General features: G+C 39.2%; 3 protein-coding genes across 5 annotated transcripts in view; 2 read left to right on the top strand and 1 right to left on the bottom strand.

The window, feature by feature from the left end:
- LOC134669408 (phosphatidylinositol 3-kinase catalytic subunit type 3) overlaps window positions 1-3,562 on the top strand; it is a 46,745-nt gene extending 43,183 nt beyond the window's left edge. For both annotated transcript variants that reach the window (XM_063526941.1, XM_063526940.1), the window contains exons 16-18: window positions 280-493; window positions 1,333-1,440; window positions 3,308-3,562. In XM_063526941.1, the coding sequence (XP_063383011.1) occupies window positions 280-493; window positions 1,333-1,440; window positions 3,308-3,431 (446 nt within the window). In that variant the 3' untranslated portion in view covers window positions 3,432-3,562. The remainder of the gene's footprint in view (window positions 1-279; window positions 494-1,332; window positions 1,441-3,307) is intronic.
- Window positions 3,563-4,899: 1,337 nt separating this feature from the next.
- Window positions 4,900-8,116, bottom strand: LOC134669352 (vacuolar protein sorting-associated protein 33B). The gene is made up of 2 exons (XM_063526867.1): window positions 7,804-8,116; window positions 4,900-7,481 (listed from the first exon to the last, which is right to left on the bottom strand). The coding sequence occupies exons 1-2, from the start codon at window positions 7,971-7,973 to the stop codon at window positions 5,696-5,698; spliced, it is 1,956 nt and encodes a 651-aa protein (XP_063382937.1). The 5' UTR covers window positions 7,974-8,116; the 3' UTR covers window positions 4,900-5,695.
- Window positions 8,117-8,481: 365 nt separating this feature from the next.
- Window positions 8,482-24,917, top strand: LOC134669440 (probable isocitrate dehydrogenase [NAD] subunit alpha, mitochondrial). 2 transcript variants are annotated; one of them, XM_063527017.1, is made up of 7 exons: window positions 8,482-8,523; window positions 8,858-9,025; window positions 9,646-9,824; window positions 13,429-13,644; window positions 15,280-15,415; window positions 16,972-17,085; window positions 24,259-24,910. In XM_063527017.1, exons 1-7 carry the CDS (start codon window positions 8,497-8,499, stop codon window positions 24,484-24,486), a joined length of 1,068 nt encoding a protein of 355 aa, XP_063383087.1. In that variant the 5' UTR covers window positions 8,482-8,496; the 3' UTR covers window positions 24,487-24,910. The 2 variants fall into 2 exon arrangements, with proteins under 2 accessions (XP_063383087.1, XP_063383086.1); XM_063527016.1 differs by lacking the exon at window positions 8,482-8,523 and adding an exon at window positions 8,604-8,779 and having other exon boundaries at window positions 24,259-24,917.
- Window positions 24,918-25,184: the final 267 nt, after the last annotated feature.

The following is a 25,184-nucleotide window of genomic DNA, read 5'->3' as shown; positions in this document are numbered from 1 at the left end:
CGAAACTCCTTCCTTCGGGCAAACTCGGCTCCGCTCGGCTTAGCATTGCTCCGAGCAATTTGACAGAACTTGTCGTCCCTTTGCGTGCACGACCACAGATAAGATAAAGGCTTGAATTTTGACAACCCTAAATAGCCGAAAGGGATAGTGCCATATATTAGTAACGGATAGCATGATTTGACCCTGAACCGCTGTCAAACTTCAGTTTTGTAGGAAGTTTCCTTTCTGTACGGTAGTACTATTATTTATTGTGATATAATTGTGAATGTGAATCTCCAGGAGTCGGTGACCGGCACTTAGACAACCTGCTGCTGACCAAGTCCGGGGCGCTGTTCCACATCGACTTCGGCTACATCCTGGGCCGCGACCCCAAGCCGCTGCCGCCGCCCATGAAGCTGAGCAAGGAGATGGTGGAGGCCATGGGCGGGATCCATTCCGAGCATTACCAGGAGTTCAAGAAGCAGTGTTATACGGCTTTCTTGCATCTTAGGAGGTCAGTTTTTTTTTTCTTGTCGGCTGTACACGACTAAGTGCCACTTGCACCACCCACATTAACCGGTTAAACCGCTAACCCATTGTCCAATTATACTGGTAACTCCAGATTTAACCGGTTATCCCCGGGTTAGTGAATGGTGCAAGTGGCCCTAAGTGAATGGACCTGTCTTCTATAAACGACACTAACTTTTGACATCGTCTGTGAAACTGAGACTACTAGATGGTGGGCTCAAATTACGGCACTTATGCAATTAAAATTGCGCGAGGCCATGCGCTTGGCGATGAACAGAACAGAACCCTATGGAGTTACCTGGTCTTCAACAGAAGGACATGATGTCACGATCCTCAGTATTGAGGGACCGACTGAAGAAGATTAAACTGAGAACCGAAATGGCTATTGTTGGGGTCCATTCTGAGCATTATCAGGAGTTTAAAAAATTTATACGGTGTTCTTGAATCTTAGGAGGATATTTTAGTCGCTCGTCCCCTATACCCGATTAATTATAGTAACTTACACGACGCTGTCTAAGCGACTCCTACGCGGGCAGACAAATTGACTCTACCTGTCTGCGGGCAGAGACGAATTTACTCTACCTGTGTTAACCGAAAACAGATTTAGGCAGCGGTAAATGACATGAGAGTTTCGTTAAGTTGGCAGCATAATAGTTTGAATTGGTTTTACCTCGGTGGTTGACAATGTTACTGAGCCTTAGCGTTTATCAGTTGCATCCTCAGCTACCTAACCGGGTTCCACAGAAGCAAATTTACTAAAATACTAACACAATAATAATTATAGTTAATTACTGACGTGCAAATATATTGCAATTATGTTTGCAGACACGCCAACCTGATGTTGAACTTGTTCTCCCTAATGGTGGACGCTTCGGTGCCCGACATAGCCCTGGAGCCCGACAAGGCGGTCAAAAAAGTCCAAGACAAATTACGGTAAGTACATAATTCCTGGATCTATATCTGAATCCCTAAAGTCTTTTCTCCTATCTTTGCATTCCCTAATATTGTTTGTCATAGTGATCAGTTGTCCTAACACTCGTATACCCTAATTTTGGTTTCCCTATTATCGACAGGCCGATTTTTTTTTATCCTAATATGTTTTTCCCTAATGGCACTTTCCATATTGAGTATTTATCCTAATGTTATGTAGCATAATTTTTTTTTTGCCTAATTATTGTTAGTTCTATAAATTATATATCCTAACCATCATGTTACCTAATTTTACTTAGCCTATCGTTTCTTGACCTAATACTCGTATGTCCTAATTTAAATTTCCCTCCTAACCTAACCAATAGCAGCATTTCATTTTTGCGAGGATCGCAGTTCTAACCTAACCTAACCCACTTTTGTGGCAGCAGTTCGTTTTTTTGAGGGTCACAGTTCTAACCTAACCTAACCCACTTTTGTGGCAGCAGTTCGTTTTTTTGAGGGTCACAGTTCTAACATAACCTAATCCACTTTTGTGGCAGCAGTTCGTTTTTTCGAGGGTCACAGTTTTAACCTAACCTAACCCACTTTTGTGGCAACAGTTCGTTACCATTCATTATGGAAAATAATTGTTATGATAATTGATCAATAGGAAAAGTAACTGTTATGATAATAGATCATTAGTGCAATAGCCATTAGGTCAAAACAGTTAGAGCATGTTATTTTATGCCAAACATTGTTAGGGATTTCGAAAATATGGTAAAAAACTTTAGGGATCTTGATAGTTATGGTATAAATGTTTAGGACAAATGATTCTTAGGCTAACCATTACATTATGGAAAATAATCGTTATGACAATTGATTGTTAGGGCATGTGCCCATTAGGACAAACCAGTTAGAGCAAGTGACTTTAGGACAAACGTTGTTAGGGATTCAGAATGACACCCATAATTCCACACCAAACTTATACCCGCCTAGTGCGTGTATAAGAAATTTTCTGAAAAGAAACTCACTAATGGCTCAACCGATCATATTCAATATAATTTTCGTGGAAAATATTTATTAAGTCTGTGATGTGCGGAAAGAAAAGAGTCGTGGAATGTAAAGGGGCCCACAGATTACCAGTTCGCCGGACGATATAGTCAGACCATAAAAAGTCTGCAGCGATTTTGATAGCCTACGCAGTGCAAGTGTCATTTTAAAACGTCAAACTTCTATGAAATTATGACGTATAAATAACACTTACACTGCGTGAGCTATCAAATCCGCTGCAGACTTTTATTGGTGCGACTATATCAGCCCGTGTTGTACGGAGCCTTCAAATTTTGAGTTTAACTGACAGGCTGATATCGTCCGGATACATTCTATGACTTTTCTTTCTTCTTTTTTTTTCAATTTTTTTATACGTTCGGTACAAAAGTAATATAAAGTCGCACCAAACAAAGTCTGCAGCGGATTTGGTAGCCCACGCAGTGTAAGTGTTAAGTATACGTCATAATTTCATAGAAGTTTGACGTTTAAAATGACACTTGCACTGCGTGGGCTATCAAAATCGCTGCAGACTGTTTACGGGCTAACTATACTTGGTCAAGCAGATCTTGTCAGTAGAAAAAGGCGGCAAATTTGAAAAATGTAGGCACGAAGGGAGATCGTCTCATAGAAAATTTGAATTTCGCGCCTTTTTCTACTGACAAGATTTGCTTGACCGTCTATATATAGGTACATTATTTTGGACTTTCGGAACAATTATTCCCAAAAGTATTCACTACAAAAAAACGCTCCTAGCAGCCTTAATGTTATTTTTAAAGACCTATCGAATGGTATGCCACGAGTAGATTTTTAATATTTTAACAATAACTTATTTTGTTTTTAGACTGGACCTTGGCGACGAGGAAGCGGTACACTATCTTCAGAACCTCCTGGACATGTCAGTAACAGCTGTCATGGCGGTCCTAGTGGAGCAGTTCCACAAATTCGCGCAATACTGGCGTAAATAGACAGACAATACAATATACAATAGTGTCGTCCCCAGTTCGCCTGTTCAACCCACAGGCAAAAAAACCTCCAGACTGAGCATAGTCGCGCTACCCCCTCTGCCACGCATACGGTAATTTTACTCCAGGTTCGAGTCGAAAGTGTCTTTGTGTGACGTCCGTGTCTTTGAACGGACCAATCACGGCACGGGACTTCGCTCACCTAGCGGAAGCAGTTATAAAGTTGACCCAAAAATTTTTTATTAAGCTATGAGCTTCATCACATATGTTCCTTGAGTAATTCTAAGCATTTCAAGCCTGGGAGCCAATAAGAAATGTGTGTCTACTCGGATTTGTAATGGATTCAAACTTTCAACCCCTTTTTAACCCTGTTAGGGGATGAATTTTACAAAACGCTGAAATTACTTTTCCTGTCTTTTAATAATATCCCCAAATACAAAGATTCAAGTCCCGCGTTCGAAAATTTTTTTGATATCCATACAAACTTTCAACTCCTTTTTCACCACCTTAGGGGATGAATTTTCAAAAACGCTGAAATTAGTTTTCTTGTATTTTAATAATATATCGTTTTACGAAGTTTCAAATTCCTAGCTTAAAATAAAACTTGAACCCCATACAAACTTTCATCCCCTTTTTAACCCCCTTAGGGGTTGAATTTCTCAAAATCGCTTCTTATCTCTTGTACACTTTATAAATGTAATCTAGTGTGCAAATTTCAACTTTCTATCTTTTGTAGTTTCGGCTCCGCGTAGCAAAAATCTCCAACCAAATTTTTCACCTTTTTACGTTTTTCTTGTAAAATTACTATGAAATTGAAAAAACAAATATCAGCAATGAATTCTACGTCTTTGGTTTATACGAAAATGATACCAAACTTGCCCTAGTACCCACCAGGATCAGAGTAGATTTTTTTTAAAGATGACGGATGGCGGCCGTCTTTGTACCCCACCCTCCCCCCCACTTCACGCTAGAAATGCTTAGAATTACTCAAATATCAGATGTGATGAAGCTCATAGCTTAATAAAATTTTTTTGGGTCATGTATGGCAGCGTTACATAACTGACTCCAGTAACCTCGTCCCGCGCACCCCCGCATTTTTGGCATCATCGGTTGCATGAAATAATTGCTCTAAACTCGGTCTAGAGGATTCAACCCGACCACAATAGACAATTTTTGTATGCATCTATCTAATTATCATAAACTGATGCAATTGTCACTTGGTATATAGTTTTTAAAAGAAATTAAAAACGATTGAGTATAGATACCTATAGCTTGTAATCTTGTAATTTAGTATAATGCATATATTATTACGAAGTGTTGCTTGTAAGGTAATCCTTTTTGTACTGTGATAATAGTATTATAAAATAAAATATATTAATATTTTGAAATTGTTTTATTTTCACATCTATGGTTACCATATCGAACAATAATATATTCAGAGATTCTGGTTTTATGGATATTTCTCTCTTCACCAGTAGATGTAGGGGAACTGTCATTCTATAGAACTTGGTAACTATGTAAACAAACCGCCATATTGAAATTGTCGTAGAATGATAATTTACTACTTACTAGTGACTTTTGTTTACATAGTTAGCAAGTTCCGTAGAATGACACTTTACATATGGCTAATGTTTTTAATCTTCGAGAGCCAGCTCAATTACTGATATGAGATTTCACAATAAATAGGAAATAACAAGTGTTATCAACAAATCCTTTTTTAATGTACCTATATATTATCTTTGTTATCTTACAAATTACAATACAGCTTTTTTTTTTTAGGTACCTTCATTTATTTTACGTATAACACCAAGACAACAAAAATAAATAACTTATTTACATAACATAATACTTATTTGGAGCATTCCACGGACTGTCCCGTACAAACGGATTTTATTTCCTGTGTTGCGATTTTTATTTCGGCATTTTAAGCAAGCCATTATTTATCTGTGAATATTTTAACCATTTGTCATAGAAAAGAAAACTCTTATACCTGTAAATCTTCAGAAAATTCGCGTTTGTACGGGACAAACGGTAGACAATTTCATGGAATGCTCCATTTGATACATTTGCATATATTATTTACCCAGGTGATTCTATTAGACGCAAGCATAAATGTCTGAACAAAAACTTCTGCTTATATTATAAAAATAAGCTAAAATCTCGATATCTAAATATGTATAGTATACTCTCTTTCCGATTCATTTAGTGTGAAAATGATCAGTCATTTTTACTTCCCTGAAAATGTTAATATTCTTTACACAGTGACCTCACGTGTTAGCAGCCATAAGATCACCCCCGTTAGCTATGCAGTCGCTTGCCACATATATCTTGCTGCCCGTTGCTGTTTGTATGACATCGCACGCCGCTATTTCAGCATAGTTCACACCCCCGATAACATATACTAACACACTTTTAGGCTTGAGCGGAAACCCACCTACTCTAGTATCATTTTTAAGTAATTTAACTAAGTTTTTCGCATCTTTGCAACCAAAATCTAGGTCGCTTTGGGGTTTTAAGTTATCTATTTTCTCGTTAAAAGTTTCTATACCAACTTTAAAGTTCTCTACTATTTTTCCACCAACTTTTAAATCTGGTAACGCAGATAGTTTAGTTAAAATGTCTAGTAAGGAATCAGATGTCAATATAGTATTGCAAAGTGTTGCTATCAAGGGTATGTAGCCTCCATTGAAGACATATCCTGGAGACGATTTACTGGAGTCCTCAGGAGGAAGCATTTTAAGTTTGTTTGCCGTAGTTTGGAAACTGTTCTGCCATTTTGGTAATCTGTCACTTAAGTTTCCAAGATTTGAAATGTTAAGAGACAACTTTAATGTTGATGGTTGAATCAACAAACCAGCATTGATCAAATTGTTAAATACATATAAGAAATTGTATCCAAAAGCTAGTAAATACTTGTTCACTAGTGAATTATATTCGTCATAGGACAGTCCTTGTGTCAAACTTAGTAAACACATAAGCCGTAAGCTGTTGTAGATGTGTATGTCAGTGCCAAAATTCTCATCAACAAAAGTGAAGTTTGATTTCTTATTTTTGTTATTAAGCATATCTGTCTCTGTCACTTTGAGGTTCTCAAACTTATTGCTCATTTCTGAAATGATGGTTTCACAGGCTAATACATGGTTGACTAGACTTTGCTTGAAAAGTGTGACCTGTTGTAATTTTGTGGCCACAAAATGCTTAATTTCTTGTATTCCCAATGCTTTTATATCTTCATTTTTCAGCAGTTTGGCTTTTGAGCTGAGAACACTTAGTACTTCTGAGAAATGTCTATGTTTTATCTCTCCATATAGGCAATCTATTGAACTATCTAAAGTCATAATTGTAGATTTTGCTTCCGTTTTATCTTCTTCAAAGTCAAAATTCAGCTTTCCTTTCTTTATCTTAGTGTCTTTAACATTTAGCTCTAAATGTCCACAAGTAATTTTAAATATTTCACTCAGCAGTCCACTGTATGTAGCAGGAGTGAGAAGACTAGAGGCATAATCCTGGCTTCTATCAATAACTATCAGTGCACCAATTTCATTTGAACTATCTTCCGTCAAGAAATCCCTTGCATATGTTTCATTATAAACCTCAAGCATATCCAAAACACTTGCTGACAGTTTCCCAACTGAAAAAATAGCTTTAGGCCGGCCTATGACATGGAATAAACTCCACAATGACATGGAAATGCTTGACAATAAGGAATGGTTTTGCTCAACAAATAACTGCTTGAATAGAAAAGGCAGTTCTAAGCTTAGTAGCTGCTCATCTAAGGCCATTAGTTCCCAGGTAAATGGGTGCAGTTTGACTACACCATATAGGCCTCTGCTCTCTAGTAGAGAATCATAAGAGCATACTACTTTTGGTACTATTATAATGTGGAAGCAGTTCTGGTCAGCTAGGGAGGAGTTTTGGCTGAGTACAGAAGATATCTGGTCAAGGACACACTTGTACTTCTGGATGCAGGATGGGATGAAGTATACTCGGTTTGTATTTGCTGTGGGACCCAACTGCGGGTCCATTTTGTAGATTTTCTCAATACCATGTTGTCTGTAATAGAAATTAATTATTAAAAGTACACCTACACTACAATTACATCAACTAGAGCAGTAAGAAAAATGTGTATTTTAAAAGCTATGTCTAATAGGAAAAAATATTTGGGATTTTATCAGCAACAAGCAACAACAGCAAAACAATATGTTACATATGGTATGAGGAACTATTATAAAAAAAAATTGCTTATTTAGTGCCAGCACAGAAGGTTTCTTCTGCCCCCACTTTGGAATGTAAATATGCAGACAACTTTGTTAATTAAAAATATTCAATTTCTTAACCAATGATCTATCTATCTCTTACATCCAGTGTAACTTACCGTAGCCAGATGACGCCACAAATTCTTTCCAAGGGTTTGATTAGTACGGGATCAATAATTAAGTCCTTTTTATCGCCACATAGCGACAGTATCCGTTCTAATTTGCATTGAGATATGACGCTCAAAGAACTTAGTTTGAGGGAAAGTGGATGCTCCATGTTTCTGCTCATTTTATCTTTGTAAGGAGAAAGGTTGTCTTGAGTCCTAAACTTTATGCATTACGTATCAATAACATCATCTTAATTTAAGGAATAAAGACAAAACTACCGGAGAAAATATCAACAAATACACCCACACATTCCAATAAGAGAGGCAGCCGCAGCGCAGTGTCAAACTTTTGTCATTGTCAAAGTGTCAAAATGACATTGACAACATCTTTGACGTTTTAAAATGTTGCCGGGACATAATATTTATATTAAAAGTAAACCGATCAGTACAAGAGCTTTCTTGCTAGAACATTCTAAAATCTATCCATTTGAAGCATAATAATGGATAACGCTTCTTAATAAACTCATACAATTAGCCATAATGATAACATATCAAGCTACGAAAAACAATTACATCGATTTATTCAACGGTTTCAATGACAATATCCGGTCATGCGCGTAGTTGATTTGTCGCCGTCGTAATATCCTCCCCTCCGCCCCTTCACCGCGGAGCTGTCTCTCGTCGTCGTATAGCGAAAATTTGGAAATGGCTTCAAGAATTATCAGGAAAATTGTAAGTTTGTAGCTCGGTGTCCCACTTTTAACATTCCTTGCGAGTAGTGCATGTAATATTTGTTTAATCAATCCAAACAGGCCGTACGCTTTTATTCTTGCATTCCAAAAATAGACTAAGTATAGCTATGTCGAAGAATTACATAAAAGAGCTTTTGAAGCCTTTTCGTGAGAGTAAAGTGTTAGGAAGTTGGCTGAAGTGGTTCGAAGCTGGTGCCGGGGGTGGCGCCGGAGGGCATGGGGTCGCGGAAACTAAGGTTGAGTGTGGTTTTTTGTGTTATTTCTATTGTTATGTGGTTTAGAGGTTATGTGACGGATTTCTTGGTATTCTTCAGGTCCCGGTGACGAAAGTAGGGACGGCGCAGTACAGCTCGGGTGTGAAGCGGGTGACGTTAATCCCTGGTCATGGGATCGGCCCGGAGATCACCGTGGCAGTGCAGAAAATATTCGAGGCCGCGAAAGTCCCCATTGAATGGGACGAAGTGGACGTCACAGCTGTTAGGGTAAGCCCTTGCGTGTTTGTACACGAACTGGAGTGATGATTGTGAATCTGTAAACAGTAATTTGAGTGAGATTCCATAGTGATACAAATGTTGTTTGGAGACCGGTCTGGCCTAGTGGGTAGTGACCCTGCCTATGAAGCCGATGGTCCCGGGTTCGAATCCTGTTAAGGGCATTTATTTGTATTATGATACAGATATTTGTCCTGAGTCATGGTTGTTTTCTATGTATTTAAGTATTTATATATTATATTATATATATCGTTGTCTGAGTACCCACAACACAAGCCTTCTTGAGCTTACCGTGGGGCTTAGTCAATTTGTGTAAACATGTCCTATAATACTGTCCTATAATACTTACTTATGTTACTGCTTTTGGCATAATGAGACACAACCTTGGCCAAAACTATTTAAATTGAGTTTTTTTTTTAATTAAGTATTTTAAAAGTATCATGTTAATTAAATAACCATTTGGAGCAATAAAAGAAACTATATTTATTCAGAAATACTTTAAAAATGTTGCTACAATTGTACCTCAAGAAAAACATAATTTAATAAGCCTGAGCAGTATTATAGTAATGTAACTGAATATACTGTTTCAATGAAGTTGTATGATCTTCCAGGGCCCAGATGGAAAGTTCGGCATCCCCCAAAAGGCCATAGACTCGGTGAATGAGAACAAAATCGGGCTCAAGGGGCCTCTCATGACCCCCGTTGGCAAGGGTTACCGCTCCCTCAACTTGGCCCTCCGCAAGGAGTTTGACCTGTATGCCAATGTGAGGCCTTGCAAGAGTTTAGATGGGTAAGTTTTTTTTAATTCATCTTATAAGACATGTCCTCTTGTTGTTAGCAGTGTTTTACATATAAATAGGTGTGTTTTATTTATGTTTTTTTTTTGTATGTTATCAATGGACTTGCATATTTATTGCCATTGTATGAAATTGAATGGCATTCAATTAAACCTGTTCTTGAATCTTAATTTTTAATTAAATGTTAATCTTTGTTTATTTTTTTTTAAACCATTGTAATTCCAGCAAATCTTGGAATCATAACAGTTAAGATTTAAGATGAACAAATAATAATAAAAAATAAGATAAATAAGATCATGAGAGTTAAGATGCCCAGAAAACCTTTTTATTTAAGAGGATTTTTTTTTGATCTCAATTGTATTGTCTAATAATTGTACATATGATTTTTCTGAATAAGAATCAGATCACATTTTAATCAGTCAAACGGATTTTCCATTTGATTTATTGACATCATTCATTCACATCCGTAAAGAGCTTATCTGGTACGAGCGGTACATGAGTGTCTAGACAATGTCAGATAGTGTATCTGCCGAGATAAACTTGAATTGTGATATGAATGACCTTAGTGATTGCCAATCTGGTCACACCCCCAAAAATCCATGTTTTTACATTTTATCAGAATGGGCTTGGCTATTTTTCCAGTTGCGATTTGGCAATGTTTAGCTCTTGACACACCTGTGAACCGACAAGTCTCCTTGGAAAAGCAGCCTTAAGGTTCCGTCACACAGGCGCACTTCCCGGGCGTTTTTTATGTAAAAGCGGCGCGCCCAGCTCACGCGCCGCCCGGTAAACGCGCCTGTGTGACGAAGCCTTTATACTTAATAGGTGCTTCCAGTCTTATGTTTTACGCATTATGTGTGAAACCAAATAATCTACCTATATTATATATAATAGAATAGAATAGAAAAACGTTTATTGCAAAAACTAAAAAATATTGATAATAATTGTAAGACAATCTTCACTTTATTTGTGGTAACAGGCTATTAAAATCGTTATACAATTTTCAGAAAGTCCTCCATTAATATAAAATAGTAATAACTGTAAAACCGTTTCCCATATGGGTACCTATGTTGAAGCCAAATTTTCTTCAAAATAACTGCAATTATCGTAAAACGGGGTGAGTAGGTTTCGCGGGGAGAGGTGGGTTATGAATGGGGAGAGAAGGTTTGAGAAGGGATTTTAAGGCTACTGCTACAAAAATAATTACAATTTAAAATGGAGCTATGGTAATACGCATAATAAAAAAATCGATCCAACAATCTTCCAAAATCTTTGTATGAAAACCCCTCTCGCCCCAAATACGAGGCACTACGGGGTGAGGTGGGTTTCCTCTTTATCGTCAAAGTTATGAAATGGAAATAAATTTTTATCGAGGTTTGAACTACAGTTTTGACCTTACTCACCCCATTTTACGGTACCTATAGCCAATCATAATCGGGTTTTGTAAACGCCTTTACTAACTTTACCTTTAACCGACAGACTTACAAAACTGTAACCAAACACTCATAGCCATAATTACTAGTACTCCGTAACGCGACACTGATAAGTCGGCTCTTATGACACATAACTTCGACCTTCTGCTAGATTACAGGCAACTACTTGTGGAGCAATGTGATAATTTTCTACGACATGTGCAAATTGACAATTTATGGATATTGAGTTGGAAATACTTTTAATGGCTTAGAGCCTGCGCGCACTGCGATTAAATTTTTGCGACACGATTTATAAATCACGCTGTATTACATATTTTCTTGTAGCATGTGCGCGCACCGACATATAAACACATACGTTGCATTTCTGCGACAAAATTATCGCGCGACAAAAAATCGTAGTGCGCGCTTGGCCTTACAGTACACGGCTTAGGGCCCCCCCACATCTGGCGTCTTTCGAGCGTCGGCGTCTGTCGGCGTCGGTCCAGCGCTATGGAAAATGACGTCGCTGCGCAGTTGCGTCGACGTCGGCCATAGAATTGTAGACGCCGACGCTCGAAAGACGCCAGATGTGGGGGGGCCCTTATACAATAATAATGGGCACTTGTGTATTTCCTAATTTATTAATTGATTTGAAAAATATGACACGCAAGCAAAGAAACGACAAAGTGCCTAATAAATTTAAAATATATGAAAATTAATTAGTTTTAAACCACACTTGTATGATTGGTTAATATTTAGTCATTAGGTTCAATATTAGCTGAACACGACTTTGTTAAGAGCATAAGAAGAGATTGATTACCCTTCCCTTTCTAATTAATACAGTTAGAAAAAGACGGGTAGTCTATCTCGCGTGCGAGATACTGTTGCGGCGCTCTTGTGCTAAACCCACTGGCCATTCTGAACTCTGAACACTGCCCACTTAGTTGATGCCAACCATCCATAAAAAAAAACATTTTGTTTCCTTATAAGCAAAGGCATAATTATATTTTCTTTGTACTACTTACATAGACTAGGAATCCTCTAGACCGAGTTTAGAGCAATTATTTTATGCAACCGATGATGCCAAAAATGCGGGGGTGCGCGGGACGAGGTGAGCGAAGTCCCGTACCGTGATTGGTCCGTTCAAATACACGGACGTCACACAAAGACACTTTCGACTCGAACATGGAGTAAAACTACAGTATGCGTGGCAGAGGGGGTAGCGCGACTATGCTCAGTCAGGAGGATGTTTTGTCTGTAACTACTTATTTTCGATACTAAAAGGTCATAAACCCCATTTACTACGCCACACTTGGTACTACAACACATGTAGCGATCAGGTGCCAAAATCGGGGGACATGAAATGTGCTGAAGCGAAGTTTGTTTCTCATTCCGGAGTGACATTCGTAGAAGTACTACAATATAAAAACGAGATAAGAATATTAACAATAGCTACACATAGTGTTGTAGAAATTATTTCAGCTTCACGCTTATCAATATCAACAGATATTAGATATCAACTTGTCGTTAGCATTCGTAGTTAAAATTAGTACGCTTATTTACTGAAACGTACGCCTATCTGCGTGGTATGATGTTTTTTGCGTGTTTTATATTTTATAATAACATAGGATTTATAGGATGCTTATAGGTTCTTATGCTGATTAGTGTTAGGCTAGGTTCACACGTCGTTAATTTTCCCGTATGTATACAGTCGACGTCAAAGATTTGTATCCACTTTTGCACCTTACTCCCTTGTAATAAGGCGAAAAATGTAAACATATCTTTGACGTCGTCTGTACCGAATACGAGATTTTATCGAATATCGTAGTGCCACAAAATTATTGTATGGCAACATTCAAAATCGTTCACACGGCCTCTATACGGGAAAGCCATCTAGCCCTCCTTCAGGAATAACAGTGTATATGTACTTACTTACTGCCGAGGCGCAGCGACCCGAAGTGGATCTTGGCCTCTGACACTAAGGAACGCCATGCTTCTCTGTCTAGCGCCGTTTCTGTCCCATCGACGGCACCGAGCTCGTTCAGATCTTTCACGACCTCATCGCACCAGCGATACCTAGGACGCCCAACCGGTCGTCGACCATCCGGACGGCCCGAGTACGCTCTCCAAACCGCTCGATCTTCACCCATACGGTATATTTACCTTTATTTATTTATTTTTCCAGTATTAAAACCCTATACGACAACGTGGACGTGGTGACCATCCGCGAGAACACAGAGGGCGAGTACTCCGGCATCGAGCACGAGATCGTCGACGGCGTGGTGCAGAGCATCAAGCTGATCACCGAGGAGGCCAGCAAGAGGGTGGCCGAGTTCGCCTTCCAGTTCGCCAGGGACAACAAGAGGAAGAAGGTCACCGCTGTCCACAAGGCCAACATCATGTAAGCGAAAATTGAGAATGTCCTCTATTCCTTTAACAATAAGTTAGGTTTTGCTTGTACTGTCGTTTGCCTTGGCTCTAGCCTGTAGTAACATAGCATCAAGCTGATCACTGAGGAGGCCAGCAAGAGGGTGGCCGAGTTCGCCTTCCAGTTCGCCAGGGACAACAAGAGGAAGAAGGTCACCGCTGTCCACAAGGCCAACATCATGTAAGCGAAAATTGAGAATGTCCTCTATTCCTTTAACAATAAGTTAGGTTTTGCTTGTACTGTCGTTTGCCTTGGCTCTAGCCTGTAGTAACATAGCATCAAGCTGATCACTGAGGAGGCCAGCAAGAGGGTGGCCGAGTTCGCCTTCCAGTTCGCCAGGGACAACAAGAGGAAGAAGGTCACCGCTGTCCACAAGGCCAACATCATGTGAGTGTCTACTGGCATCTATTTGTACTCTGGCATCCACGAGATCGACGACGGCGTGGTGCAGAGCATCAAGCTGATCACCGAGGAGGCCAGCAAGCGGGTGGCCGAGTTCGCCTTCCAGTTCGCCAGGGACAACAAGAGGAAGAAGGTCACCGCTGTCCACAAGGCCAACATCATGTAAGCGAGAATTGAAAATGACTTCTATTTCCTTAACTTAAAGTTCAGTTTTGCTTGGACTTCGACGGCATGGTGCAGAGCATCAAGCTGATCACCGAGGAGGCCAGAGGATGGCCGAGTTCGCCTTCCAGCTCGCGAGGGATAACAATAGCATTGACGATTGGTAGGCCTTATGTTGTTTAAAAAAGGTTTACAAATGGAGTAATGGATTGTGTCAGTTTATGTACATTAACATTTCGGTAGGTAAGTCGTGAGGTACATACATACATAGTATACATATAATCTCGCCTATTTCCCAGAGGGGTAGGCAGAGACCACAGATTTCCACTTGCTACGATCCTGACATACCTCTTTCGCTTCCTTCACTTTCATAACATTCCTCATACATGCTCGCCGGTTTAGGAGGTTTGGGATTACGATTCGTCACTACTGACGAAAGTGCACAAAAAATACATAAATGCGTTTTTAGGAACTTAGTTGAAAAGTGACGAATGTGTCCGGGATCTTCAGGTTTAGTTGTGATATATCATTAAATTGCATTTTCTTTGTTCTGATATTATTTGTTTTTCCGTCATACCCCATTTATTACGCCACACTTGATACTATAAAAAACGTAGAAATCAGGTGCCAAAATCGGGGAATATTAAATATACTAAAGTGAAGCTTGTTTCTTATTGGTTGAGGGACATTCACGGACGTTCTACAATACAATGCTTACTAAAATGTGAATTGCGAGTTAAATAATTGTACCAATGTGCCAACACAGCCAACGGAAAAATTCATTTCAATTCAATTACAAAAATTGCGAAACTTGCCACATTGAAATAAGAACTCAAAATTTCCTATGAAGAACCCTCAAAAATGGAAACTTCTTTGAAACTTCTGTGAAATTCTACACTCGTTTCTGAGAACTTACCAGAAACTTGTAAGTTATTATTATTAAGTTCTAAAACTTGCACCATTGACGTTCGTGTGTGCAATGGCATGCTTGAATACTACTGAATTTCTGAAAACTAATGTTTTTTTTTTCTAATTTACTTCCAGGCGTATGTCGGACGGTCTCTTCCTCCGCTGCTGCCGCGACCTGGCCACTAAGTACCCCGACATCAGGTTCGAGGAGCGCTACCTGGACACCGTCTGCCTGAACATGGTGCAAGACCCCTCCAAGTTCGACGTATTGGTGAGTAACAAACCGACCTTACAACTTTAAGATAAGGTCCACAACTGCATAACTCCAGGCGTATGTCGGACGGCCTCTTCCTCCGCTGCTGCCGCGACCTGGCCACCAAGTACCCCGACATCAGGTTCGAGGAGCGCTACCTCGACACCGTCTGCCTGAACATGGTGCAAGACCCCTCCAAGTTCGACGTATTGGTGAGTAACAAACCGACCTTATAACTTTAAGATAAGGTCCACAACTGCATAACTCCAGGCGTATGTCGGACGGCCTCTTCCTCCGCTGCTGCCGCGACCTGGCCACTAAGTACCCCGACATCCGGTTCGAGGAGCGCTACCTGGACACTGTCTGCCTGAACATGGTGCAAGACCCCTCCAAGTTCGACGTATTGGTGAGTACAAACACAAACCGACCTTACAACTTTAAGATAAGGTCCACAACTGCATAACTCCAGGCGTATGTCGGACGGCCTCTTCCTCCGCTGCTGCCGCGACCTGGCCACTAAGTACCCCGACATCCGGTTCGAGGAGCGCTACCTGGACACCGTCTGCCTGAACATGGTGCAAGACCCCTCCAAGTTCGACGTATTGGTGAGTAACAAACCGACCTTATAACTTTAAGATAAGGTCCACAACTGCATAACTCCAGGCGTATGTCGGACGGCCTCTTCCTCCGCTGCTGCCGCGACCTGGCCACCAACTACCCCGACAGGTTCGAGGAGCGCTACCTGGACACCGTCTGCCTGAACATGGTGCAAGACCCCTCCAAGTTCGACGTATTGGTGAGTAACAAACCGACCTTATAACTTTAAGATAAGGTCCACAACTGCATAACTCCAGGCGTATGTCGGACGGCCTCTTCCTCCGCTGCTGCCGCGACCTGGCCACTAAGTACCCCGACATCAGGTTCGAGGAGCGCTACCTGGACACCGTCTGCCTGAACATGGTGCAAGACCCCTCCAAGTTCGACGTATTGGTACGTACAAACCGACCTTATATTTTATGTGTGAACCTTTCACACATGGTACAGACATAGAGGAGAGTTATTGAACAAAAAAATAAGGTTAAATAAACTCAATTGTTAACTAGGAAAACTTAAATCAGTGTTAGTAAAAATTCATGTCTTCAGACGACAACCAAAAGTAATCAATTCATGCAAAAAAAAGCAGACCACAAAGGCCTAAAATACTTATAAATTTTATAAACTTAAAACCAACTAAGCCATACTAGTAACAAAACAAGGTTGATTTTTGTGTGATTAGTGAGTTTGGTTGTCATCTGACGATTTGTTACTGAACTTTTGAATTTTGACAAAACTACATGTATTTTATTTATGATTTTCATAGATAAAACAGAAGCAACATGCCTTGATATAATAGACGGGTTCACACAAAAGGCAACAACTTGGTCGGAACTAGTGGGAATAACCCGACACAACAGGTCTATGCCGTCCATGCTGCTTCTGTGGACCCACCTTGAGGCGTTCTACAAAATAATTATATTTGGTTTCTATGTTCCAACTTAAAAGCAATTCATACAATATCGATTGTCTATTTTCAGGTGATGCCCAACTTGTATGGTGACATCATGTCTGACATGTGCTCGGGTCTCGTCGGCGGCCTGGGTCTGACCCCCTCAGGAAACATCGGCAAGAATGGAGCACTCTTCGAATCTGTAAGTATCCAGGCCTATTCATAGACCAGCCCTATTATACTCAGGTGCAGTGATTAAATGTAGATGGTGCTTTATTTTAAATGAAAATTAGAAAATTTGCTCCCATACAAAAATTAGGGACACACCTTTTTTGTATGGGAGCAATTTTTTTTCTGCTGCGTTACCGTACAAAATGTAACTTTTGTCTGATCAAGTTGGTAATTTTAATGTGTTAATTAAACACTTATGGATCTAATAATGTCCGTGTAACCAAAAAAGTAAAAAAATTAAAATGGTTTTGTAATTTTTTTTGTTGGCGAGTCTATGAAGTCAGTGTTCTAAAAGTTGATTCACCCGTGTGACCGCGGCGTTGTATTGAAATGAAGTGTTGTTATATAGTCTTATCCATAAAGAGGCGTACTAGATGTAGTTACGCTTCCAAATTACGAAGTTTTTACGGCATCGTCTTGGGTAGTCCCATTCGTTTTTCGTCAAGTTCTTAAATTAGTCCTATTCTACTTTCGTCACTCATTCTACATTGAAAGCCACCAACGATTGTAACGAATGTAGAATGGGTGACGAAAGCAGAATAGGACTAATTTAAGAACTTGACCAAAAACGAATGGGACGACCCAAGACGATACCGTTTTTACTGTTTCCTGTTTACAATGTCTTTGACGACTTTTTATACAAGTCGTATTTTTTGAAATATAAAGTGAATAATAATTATAATAATCAAACAAAAGTAAGTCTGTTTCACAAAGTATATGCGTGTACTAACCGGTGTGGATTGTGTTCGTCCACTAACACATGTTCAAAATCAGTTTTTGCATGATATCAAATGTGTTACTAAACATTAAAATGTCCTGTTACTACTAAACCTTCTGTTATGTCTAGTGTTTGAATTTAGGGTATTTACCAATAAATTAGTTTTAGTTTATTTATGTGACAAAATTGGAATCAAATTTGTCGAAATTATTTGAAATACATAATCATTTTGACTTACAATTAGTCGAAATTTTTGATTTCGAATTTAGGGGTATTGGTTGGAGTACAACTAATATTCAAATAGGGAATGAAGTCAGTTAACATAGAAATTAGAAATTCATTCGTGTATTAATCAATAGCCATTTAATTCATTGGTGCCATCGTACCTACCCTTAAAACACCTAACTGTCCTAACCTTATATCATGTGTCAGGCCAAAAGTACGGAAACAAATTATTTGATGCTTCCGTTTTACAAGGTGTATCGCCAGTAAAAGTCTTGTCGGCCATGAAATAAGTAGTTAGATCAAGAAAAGCCTGTAACGATTTTGATAGCACACGCAGTGCAAGTGTTATTTTAAACATCAAACTTCTATGAAATTATGACGGATAAATAACACTCGCACTGCGTATGCTGTCAAAATCGTTACAGACTTTTCTTGGTCTAATTCTTGTTATTTCATGGACGACAAAACTTACTGGCGACACATCGTTTAAAACTCTAAGGCCCACTTGCACCACTAACCCGGGGTTAACCGGTTTAACCTGTAGTTGCCATGGTCACCCATACAATTTGACACTAGGTTAACGGTTTAACCGCTTAACTCCGGATTAGTGGGATGGTGCAAGTGGGCCTAAAAGAAGCCGGGCACCGGAACATCATTTTAAACAATCGGTTACTCCATAGTTGTCTATGAGAGGCTTTATCCCTTGTATTAAGCTCGTTCCCATACTTTTGGTCAGCATTCTGGGCTATAACCGCGAAAATCGAAGTTCGCAAATTGCGAGGATTTTTCTCTGTCACTCTAATTACGCCTTCGGTGGAGTAAAAGAGAAAGATCCCCGCAATTTGCGAATTTCGGTTTTCGCGGTAGCCGCTCTGTTAACGTTGGTGCCGTTTGAGACGCATGCCACTAACCTGCAGGTGCACGGAACAGCTCCAGCCATCGCCGGGCAGGACAAGGCCAACCCCACCGCGCTGCTGCTCTCCGGCGTCATGATGCTGCGCCACCTCGGCCTCCACGACCACGCTGAACGCATCCAGGCCGCCTGCTTCACCGTGCTGCGCGAGGGACAGGTGCTGACCGAGGACCTGGGCGGGAAGAGCACTTGCACGGCGTATACTAATGAAATTATTAAGAATTTAGATTAAGGGGACCGTGACCTCGAGGTGCAGTTTAAAGCTGGTAAATTGGCGTAAACCGCCGCCTATAGTTAATTTCTTTTAGCATTAGAAAGAACTTGCAAGAAGGTAAGCGATCTTGACATGTCTTTTAATTGAAAAACGCTTTTTAAAAATCAAAAACTATTACTTATGAAAGCAGAAGAATATAAATGATCGTATTAGATTCATAATTGTTACATATTTGCCGTAATTTATTTTTAAAATGTGTTTTTCTATTAAAAGACACATCAAGATTGTTTACCTTATTTCTAATGCTAAAAAAAAACAAACTATAGAGTTGTGCCGTTCTCGAGAACGTTCTCCGTTTACTATGGGGAATATTCTCGAGCGAGAAAGTTCTCCGTACAAAACAGAACGTTCACGTGAACGGCACAACTATACCGCCCACAGACAAGACGTCCTCTAGACGGACCTTAGAGCAATTATTTCATAAAACCGATGCTGCCAAAAATACAGGGGTGCGGACAAGGTGAGCGAGTCCCGTGCCATGATTGGTCCGTTCTAAGACACTTCACCGAAAATGGAGTAAAACTACAGTATATTTGTAGCAGAGGGGGTAGCGCGACTATGCTCAGTCTGGAGGATGTCTTGTCTGAGCCGCGGCCATACATGAGGCGGGGACGGATGGGTATGTCGTATGAATGCACCTATTCCTGTCTGTGCCTAGAGTGGGACAAATGGGAGTACACCCTAGATTTATGGACGCCTCGCCCGAGATATTGTGACGAGTGATTTAGTCACGGACGAGGCATATATAATACTGCTTCATGTGGCAATTTCCACGAGACAGTTCGTTCTTTGTGGACCCACCAATGTTGAGATGAAAGTAATGAAATCTACAAATGTATCAATCCGACCACTGACCGACAAATAAATACAACATTCCACTTTAATTGATCATTCACACTGTTGTTACATTTGTAGATTTCTTGCCTATAAAGTCACGAGAAAATCGATAGCTATTAAAAAATGCATCTTGAGGTTAAAATTAACCACACATACTAGTTTTAATCAGTGCATTAAATTGATGGTTTGGTCACTGTCAATATCGGTGCTTAACAACGTAAGTTTACTTGACAATAGAAATAATATATTTCAGATATAGTTTATTAAGAAATCTCATCTAAGACCTTGTTAATCTAAAGGCGTGTCTCCATATTGCGCGGCAAACTATCGAACATTGGCTCGCAAGGCAGACGCGCGCAATAGATACCGGGTTGGCTCGCAAGCCAACGCGATCTGATCGAGTTCCACCCGGTATCCATTGCGCGCGGCTGCCTCGCGAGCCAATGTTCGATAGTTTGCCGCGCAATATGGAGACACGCCTTAATGTATTAAGTGTAAGTACAAGAATTCAACTACACAGTATTACATTGCCATTAGACCTAATAGAGAGTGACCAAAACCGCAACAATTCTTCACAATCGAATAGTTAAATTATTAGATCAAATTGTTGACTAATGCCCATCAATTACATAGTATAGTGACACCGTAGTAGCGAATTTATAACCTTATTTATAAAGACATAAGAATGAGATTCTAATTCATTTACATTACTGCCAAAGAAAGTATTCAAAGGATACATCAATAATCTGAGATTACTTTGAATGTTGAGATCTCATGCATTTCTTAGACTTTCCATTTTACAAATGAATCATCAATTCCTTGCCGGCGTCTATATTTCCGTGTTCTTATAACCCGGCAACCTTCAAATCAAGAGTGAACAGGCACCTTCTGGGCGAGCTCGCTCCATCGTAGGCCACGTCTACGCCTCGGCTAGTTTGTGGCCATGAGTAAGCCCATTCATAATAATAAAAAAATAAAAATAAAATTGCTGGTACCTTTGGAGTTTTAAAAGTTTTGCTCTGGGAGCCTCCAATTGGTCATAAAATCCTACAAAATCTATCCTCCTAAGAGCCACCCATATTAATGTAAAATCCAAAATTTGCTACTGAAATTTGAACCTATAGTGTAGGAAGTAAAGTTAGGAGTAGGAAAATGGACCGAAACAATGCAAAAAGCGACTCTCTTGCAATTGAATAGGATTTAAATTTCGAACTGAAGGTACTATAAGTAGGACCTTGGGCCTTAGGAGGCTATTTATAACCCCCGTTCGTGGTGCAAAGGTTATCCAGTGGCGTAGCGAGGGGGGGGGGGGGGCGGCGGCGGCGGGGGTGCCCCGGGTGTCACCCATTTAGGGGCGACACCCGACCGTGAACATCAGTAGTGCCACCTATAAAAATTCGTAAAATGAAAGCGATGGAGTAAATCTTGAGTTATTTAAAAAAAATTACAATTACTCTTTTTAAATATATTTTACAATTTTGATTGAATTTTGGGGTGACACCCACAATTTCCGCACCGGGTGCCACCCATGCTAGCTACGCCACTGAGGTTATCTATTGCGATTCAACGCGGAAACGCAGCGAGCGTGTTGAGAACTTTTGCGCCTGGAATGACTAGTGGGTTATTTGATTAGTTGTTATTGGTTTGGTTTTTGCGCTTTTTTTTTATGATGGCCTTCGTTTTTGTCTTTTGCAACCTAGTTAAAACAAGATGTTTTTTTATTGGCGTCTACGTTGTCAAATCAAATTTGACCAAAAGATTACGTTTGTACAATGTAACCTAAGGTTCCCTTGTCTGAAACATAATTTATAAGCTTGACATTCCGTTATATTTCTGACTTGTTTAGGTTATTTATTTATACATGTTTGTTATCAATAAGTTAGTGAGATAATGGCTGTTTTTGCGTAAGTGCCACAAATTTATATTTTCCTTCAATAAAAGTAACAATTTGATGCTTACGAATCTAGAGAATCTAGAGGCGCACAAAAGAGACAGATATAGAAGAAAGAGAGAAATAGAGACCTTGGCGTGCATGTCGGAGGATTGCCCACATTGTGGCCTAAATCAGGCGTGGCTCACTCCACGCGTCGCAACAAGTAGCTACAAGTACGCGTGGCGCTTGCGCCACCTAGCGGTCACATCTGACCTAATCGTAACAGACGTGTTTTGTTAGAGAGAGAATCTTCTGTGCCTAGTAGTATTCTGTGCCTAAAACGAAAACTTGACATTGACAATTCACGGCAGTAAGTAGGTGCTGCCCCCTATAGTTTGAAAAATTATATAACTATAAAAAATAGAAAAATAAAGTTAGACCAAGAAAAGTCTGAAGCGATTTTGATAGCCCACGCAGTGCAAGTGTTATTTATACGTCATAATGTCATAGAAGTTTGACGTTTAAAATAACACTTGCACTGCGTGGGCTATTAAAATAGCTGCAGACTTTTCTTGGTCTCACTCTACCAACTCGATGGAAAACATAGGTTTGTGGAAGAACTAAAGTGTAGGTTTAACTTGTGTTTTGAGACACTTTTTGTTCCTTATCAAGTATTAACAATTTGTATTTCTTATGTTACCAGTATATTGATGTCTTGGTATTTCATTCCAGTATTTTTTACGATAGTAAGAATTGTATTAGCCCAATAGCTTAATTTTAAGCTACCAACAAAAAAATACATATGGAGCATTCCATGAAATTGTCTACCGTTGTCCCGTACAAACGCGACGTTTCTGAAGATTTAAAGCTATAAGAGTTTCCTTTTCTATGACAAATGGTCAAAAATATGCACAGAAAAATAATCGCCCGCTTTAAATGCCGAGAAAAAAGTCGCAACACAGAAAATAAAATGCGTTTGTACGGGACAGCCCGTGGAATGCTCCATATGTAGTACTGTGTATGTACCGATAAATCTAGAATGAAGGCCCAAACACCACTCTGTTTATTTTATTTTTTTATATTTTATTTATACAGCATTTCTATTTATTTTACTTTGAAATGTGATTCAGATAAAATCTGACAATAAATGTAATTTAAGAATCTTACTCCAATGGATATTCTGATTGCTTTTGCAAATAGGTCATGGAATCATATTAGTGTTTATTTATTTATGTAAATAAAATAGACGCCAAAATAAAGGTATGATTGAAACATTGTTTTATTATTCTAATATTTCCAGTCAGATCCTGAATCTTTCGGTATTTAAATAAAATTACAAAAACAATTTTTATATTTTCGGGTAGTTATAACATTTATTGGTTAACCAACCAAATACAAAACAACCTGGGTCAGTCACTGAACGACCTGACTTTAACCTACATTATTATTTGATCATGTAATGTTTTCATCTACCCTCAACTGGCTTAACCAGCCATTTGAGGGTAGATTTTGTTTACTTTTATTTAAATACCTAAAGATACAGAGTATAGGTAAGTTGGTGAGCTGTTGAAACTATTTGCTAAATGAGGCCCTGGGGAGTTAACGCTAGCCACTAAAATTAGACCAAGAAAAGTCTGCAACGATTTCTATAGCATAATACGCAGTGCAAGTGTTATATTTATACATCATCATTTCAAAGAAGTTTGACGTATAAAATAACACTTGCACTGCATGTGCTATCAAAATCGTTGCAGACTTATCTTGGTCTAGTTCTAGATAATTACAGGCCAATTCGAAAGAACACTGACATCAGAATAATATCTAAATGATGTCATCTAGTTATCTTGCGTCTCGCTCGCGCAATAGGCCACTCAAGCACGGTACAGTCAGCGTCATATAGTAGGTAGCATCCCAAGTATTCAATAGTTAGGTACACCATATAATTTGTATAGCGTACCTAGCTATTGAATGTGCCCGTGAATACTTTGGATGCTACTTACTATAGGACGCTAACTGTACATACGAGCGAAATGCACTATTAAGTATAACTGAATGAGATGATTTTGATGTCAGTATTCAATAGTGTAGGTAGGTACATTCGAATAGGCTAGTAATTCATTTTGAGTTCTGTAAAAATAAATAAAAATATGTCCCATAGTTCTTAATTCACTGACATAAGAGCTATGGCACATATTTTTGAGTACATATGATGAGTGCACCCAAATTTTTATACTTGACGGGTTACATTTTATAAAAAGAATAGGATGTGTGTCTAATATATTAAAATTTGTATCTTACCCTCAGGTCCACGGCACAGCACCTGACCTCGCCGGCAAGGACATGGCTAACCCCACGGCTCTACTCCTGTCCGCCATCATGATGTTAAGGCATCTGCAACTCAATGAGCATGCCGATAAAATTCAGAACGCTTGCTACGAAACTCTGCGCGAAGGCAAACACTTGACCGGCGATTTGGGAGGCACTGGCAAATGCAGCGAATACACCGCTGCCATTATTTCTAAGCTGAACTAAATAGTTACTGAGTTTATTGAACTTGATTTGATTTGATGCCACCAAATATTCGTTCTAAGTTGCTTGGCGGCCTTGGCGCCATTTTTACGTCTACTTTTTAAATTCTGCCCACAGACAAAACAGTAAAGTTAAAAAAGGTTTGACTTCCGCGTGGTACGGGCGCATTCTAGTTGAATGGCCGTGTAACGGAACGTTACTGATGTTAGTGATGTTGGTGGCAAAGTTTGCAAAGAAACTTTACTTTCTTTAATGCTTACTTTAAATATTTATTGATTTCCTGAAAAGTATTATTTATATTGTAAAAATGTCTAAACTCATGTAAATAATCCACTATTGAATTTATTATGGGGTAATTTCTGCATAAACATTAACTTTCGCAGTGTACCTACTCACGTAGATCTTTAGTATAGTTCCTTTATTAAGATAATTTATTTATTGGTGCAAATTTACTGCAAGCTATTCTTCAGTACACAATGTAGTTTAATATAAAGATGACATGATACTTTGTTAATATAAAATTGTTTACATATATTGACGTTTTATTAACACACACATCATACACATTAACAATCTTTATCTTCTGTATATCGTATTCCACTAGCTCTCGGTGATGAAGTGCGTGGTGGGGTAACTAGAATAACGATAACCCTAGGCGTGGAAAAAATTTAAACTTTAATGGGTTGACATTTTATTACATT

Source organism: Cydia fagiglandana, chromosome 12 (genome assembly GCF_963556715.1).
Source record: "Cydia fagiglandana chromosome 12, ilCydFagi1.1, whole genome shotgun sequence".
NCBI lineage: Eukaryota > Metazoa > Arthropoda > Insecta > Lepidoptera > Tortricidae > Cydia > Cydia fagiglandana.
The sequence above is the reverse complement of the archived record's forward strand: the minus strand, read 5'-3'. Positions and strand labels throughout refer to the sequence as shown.

Coding starts and splice junctions, on each gene's coding strand:
- LOC134669352 (XM_063526867.1), bottom strand. CDS start 7,973: ATGAGCAGAAACATGGAGCATCCACTTTCCCTCAAACTAAGTTCTTTG. Junction 7,482..7,803: donor TGTGGCGTCATCTGGCTACG/GTAAGTTACACT, acceptor TTTCTATTACAG/ACAACATGGTATTGAGAAAA.
- LOC134669440 (XM_063527016.1), top strand. CDS start 8,651: ATGTCGAAGAATTACATAAAAGAGCTTTTGAAGCCTTTTCGTGAGAGT. Junction 8,780..8,857: donor ATGGGGTCGCGGAAACTAAG/GTTGAGTGTGGT, acceptor GGTATTCTTCAG/GTCCCGGTGACGAAAGTAGG. Junction 9,026..9,645: donor TGGACGTCACAGCTGTTAGG/GTAAGCCCTTGC, acceptor ATGATCTTCCAG/GGCCCAGATGGAAAGTTCGG.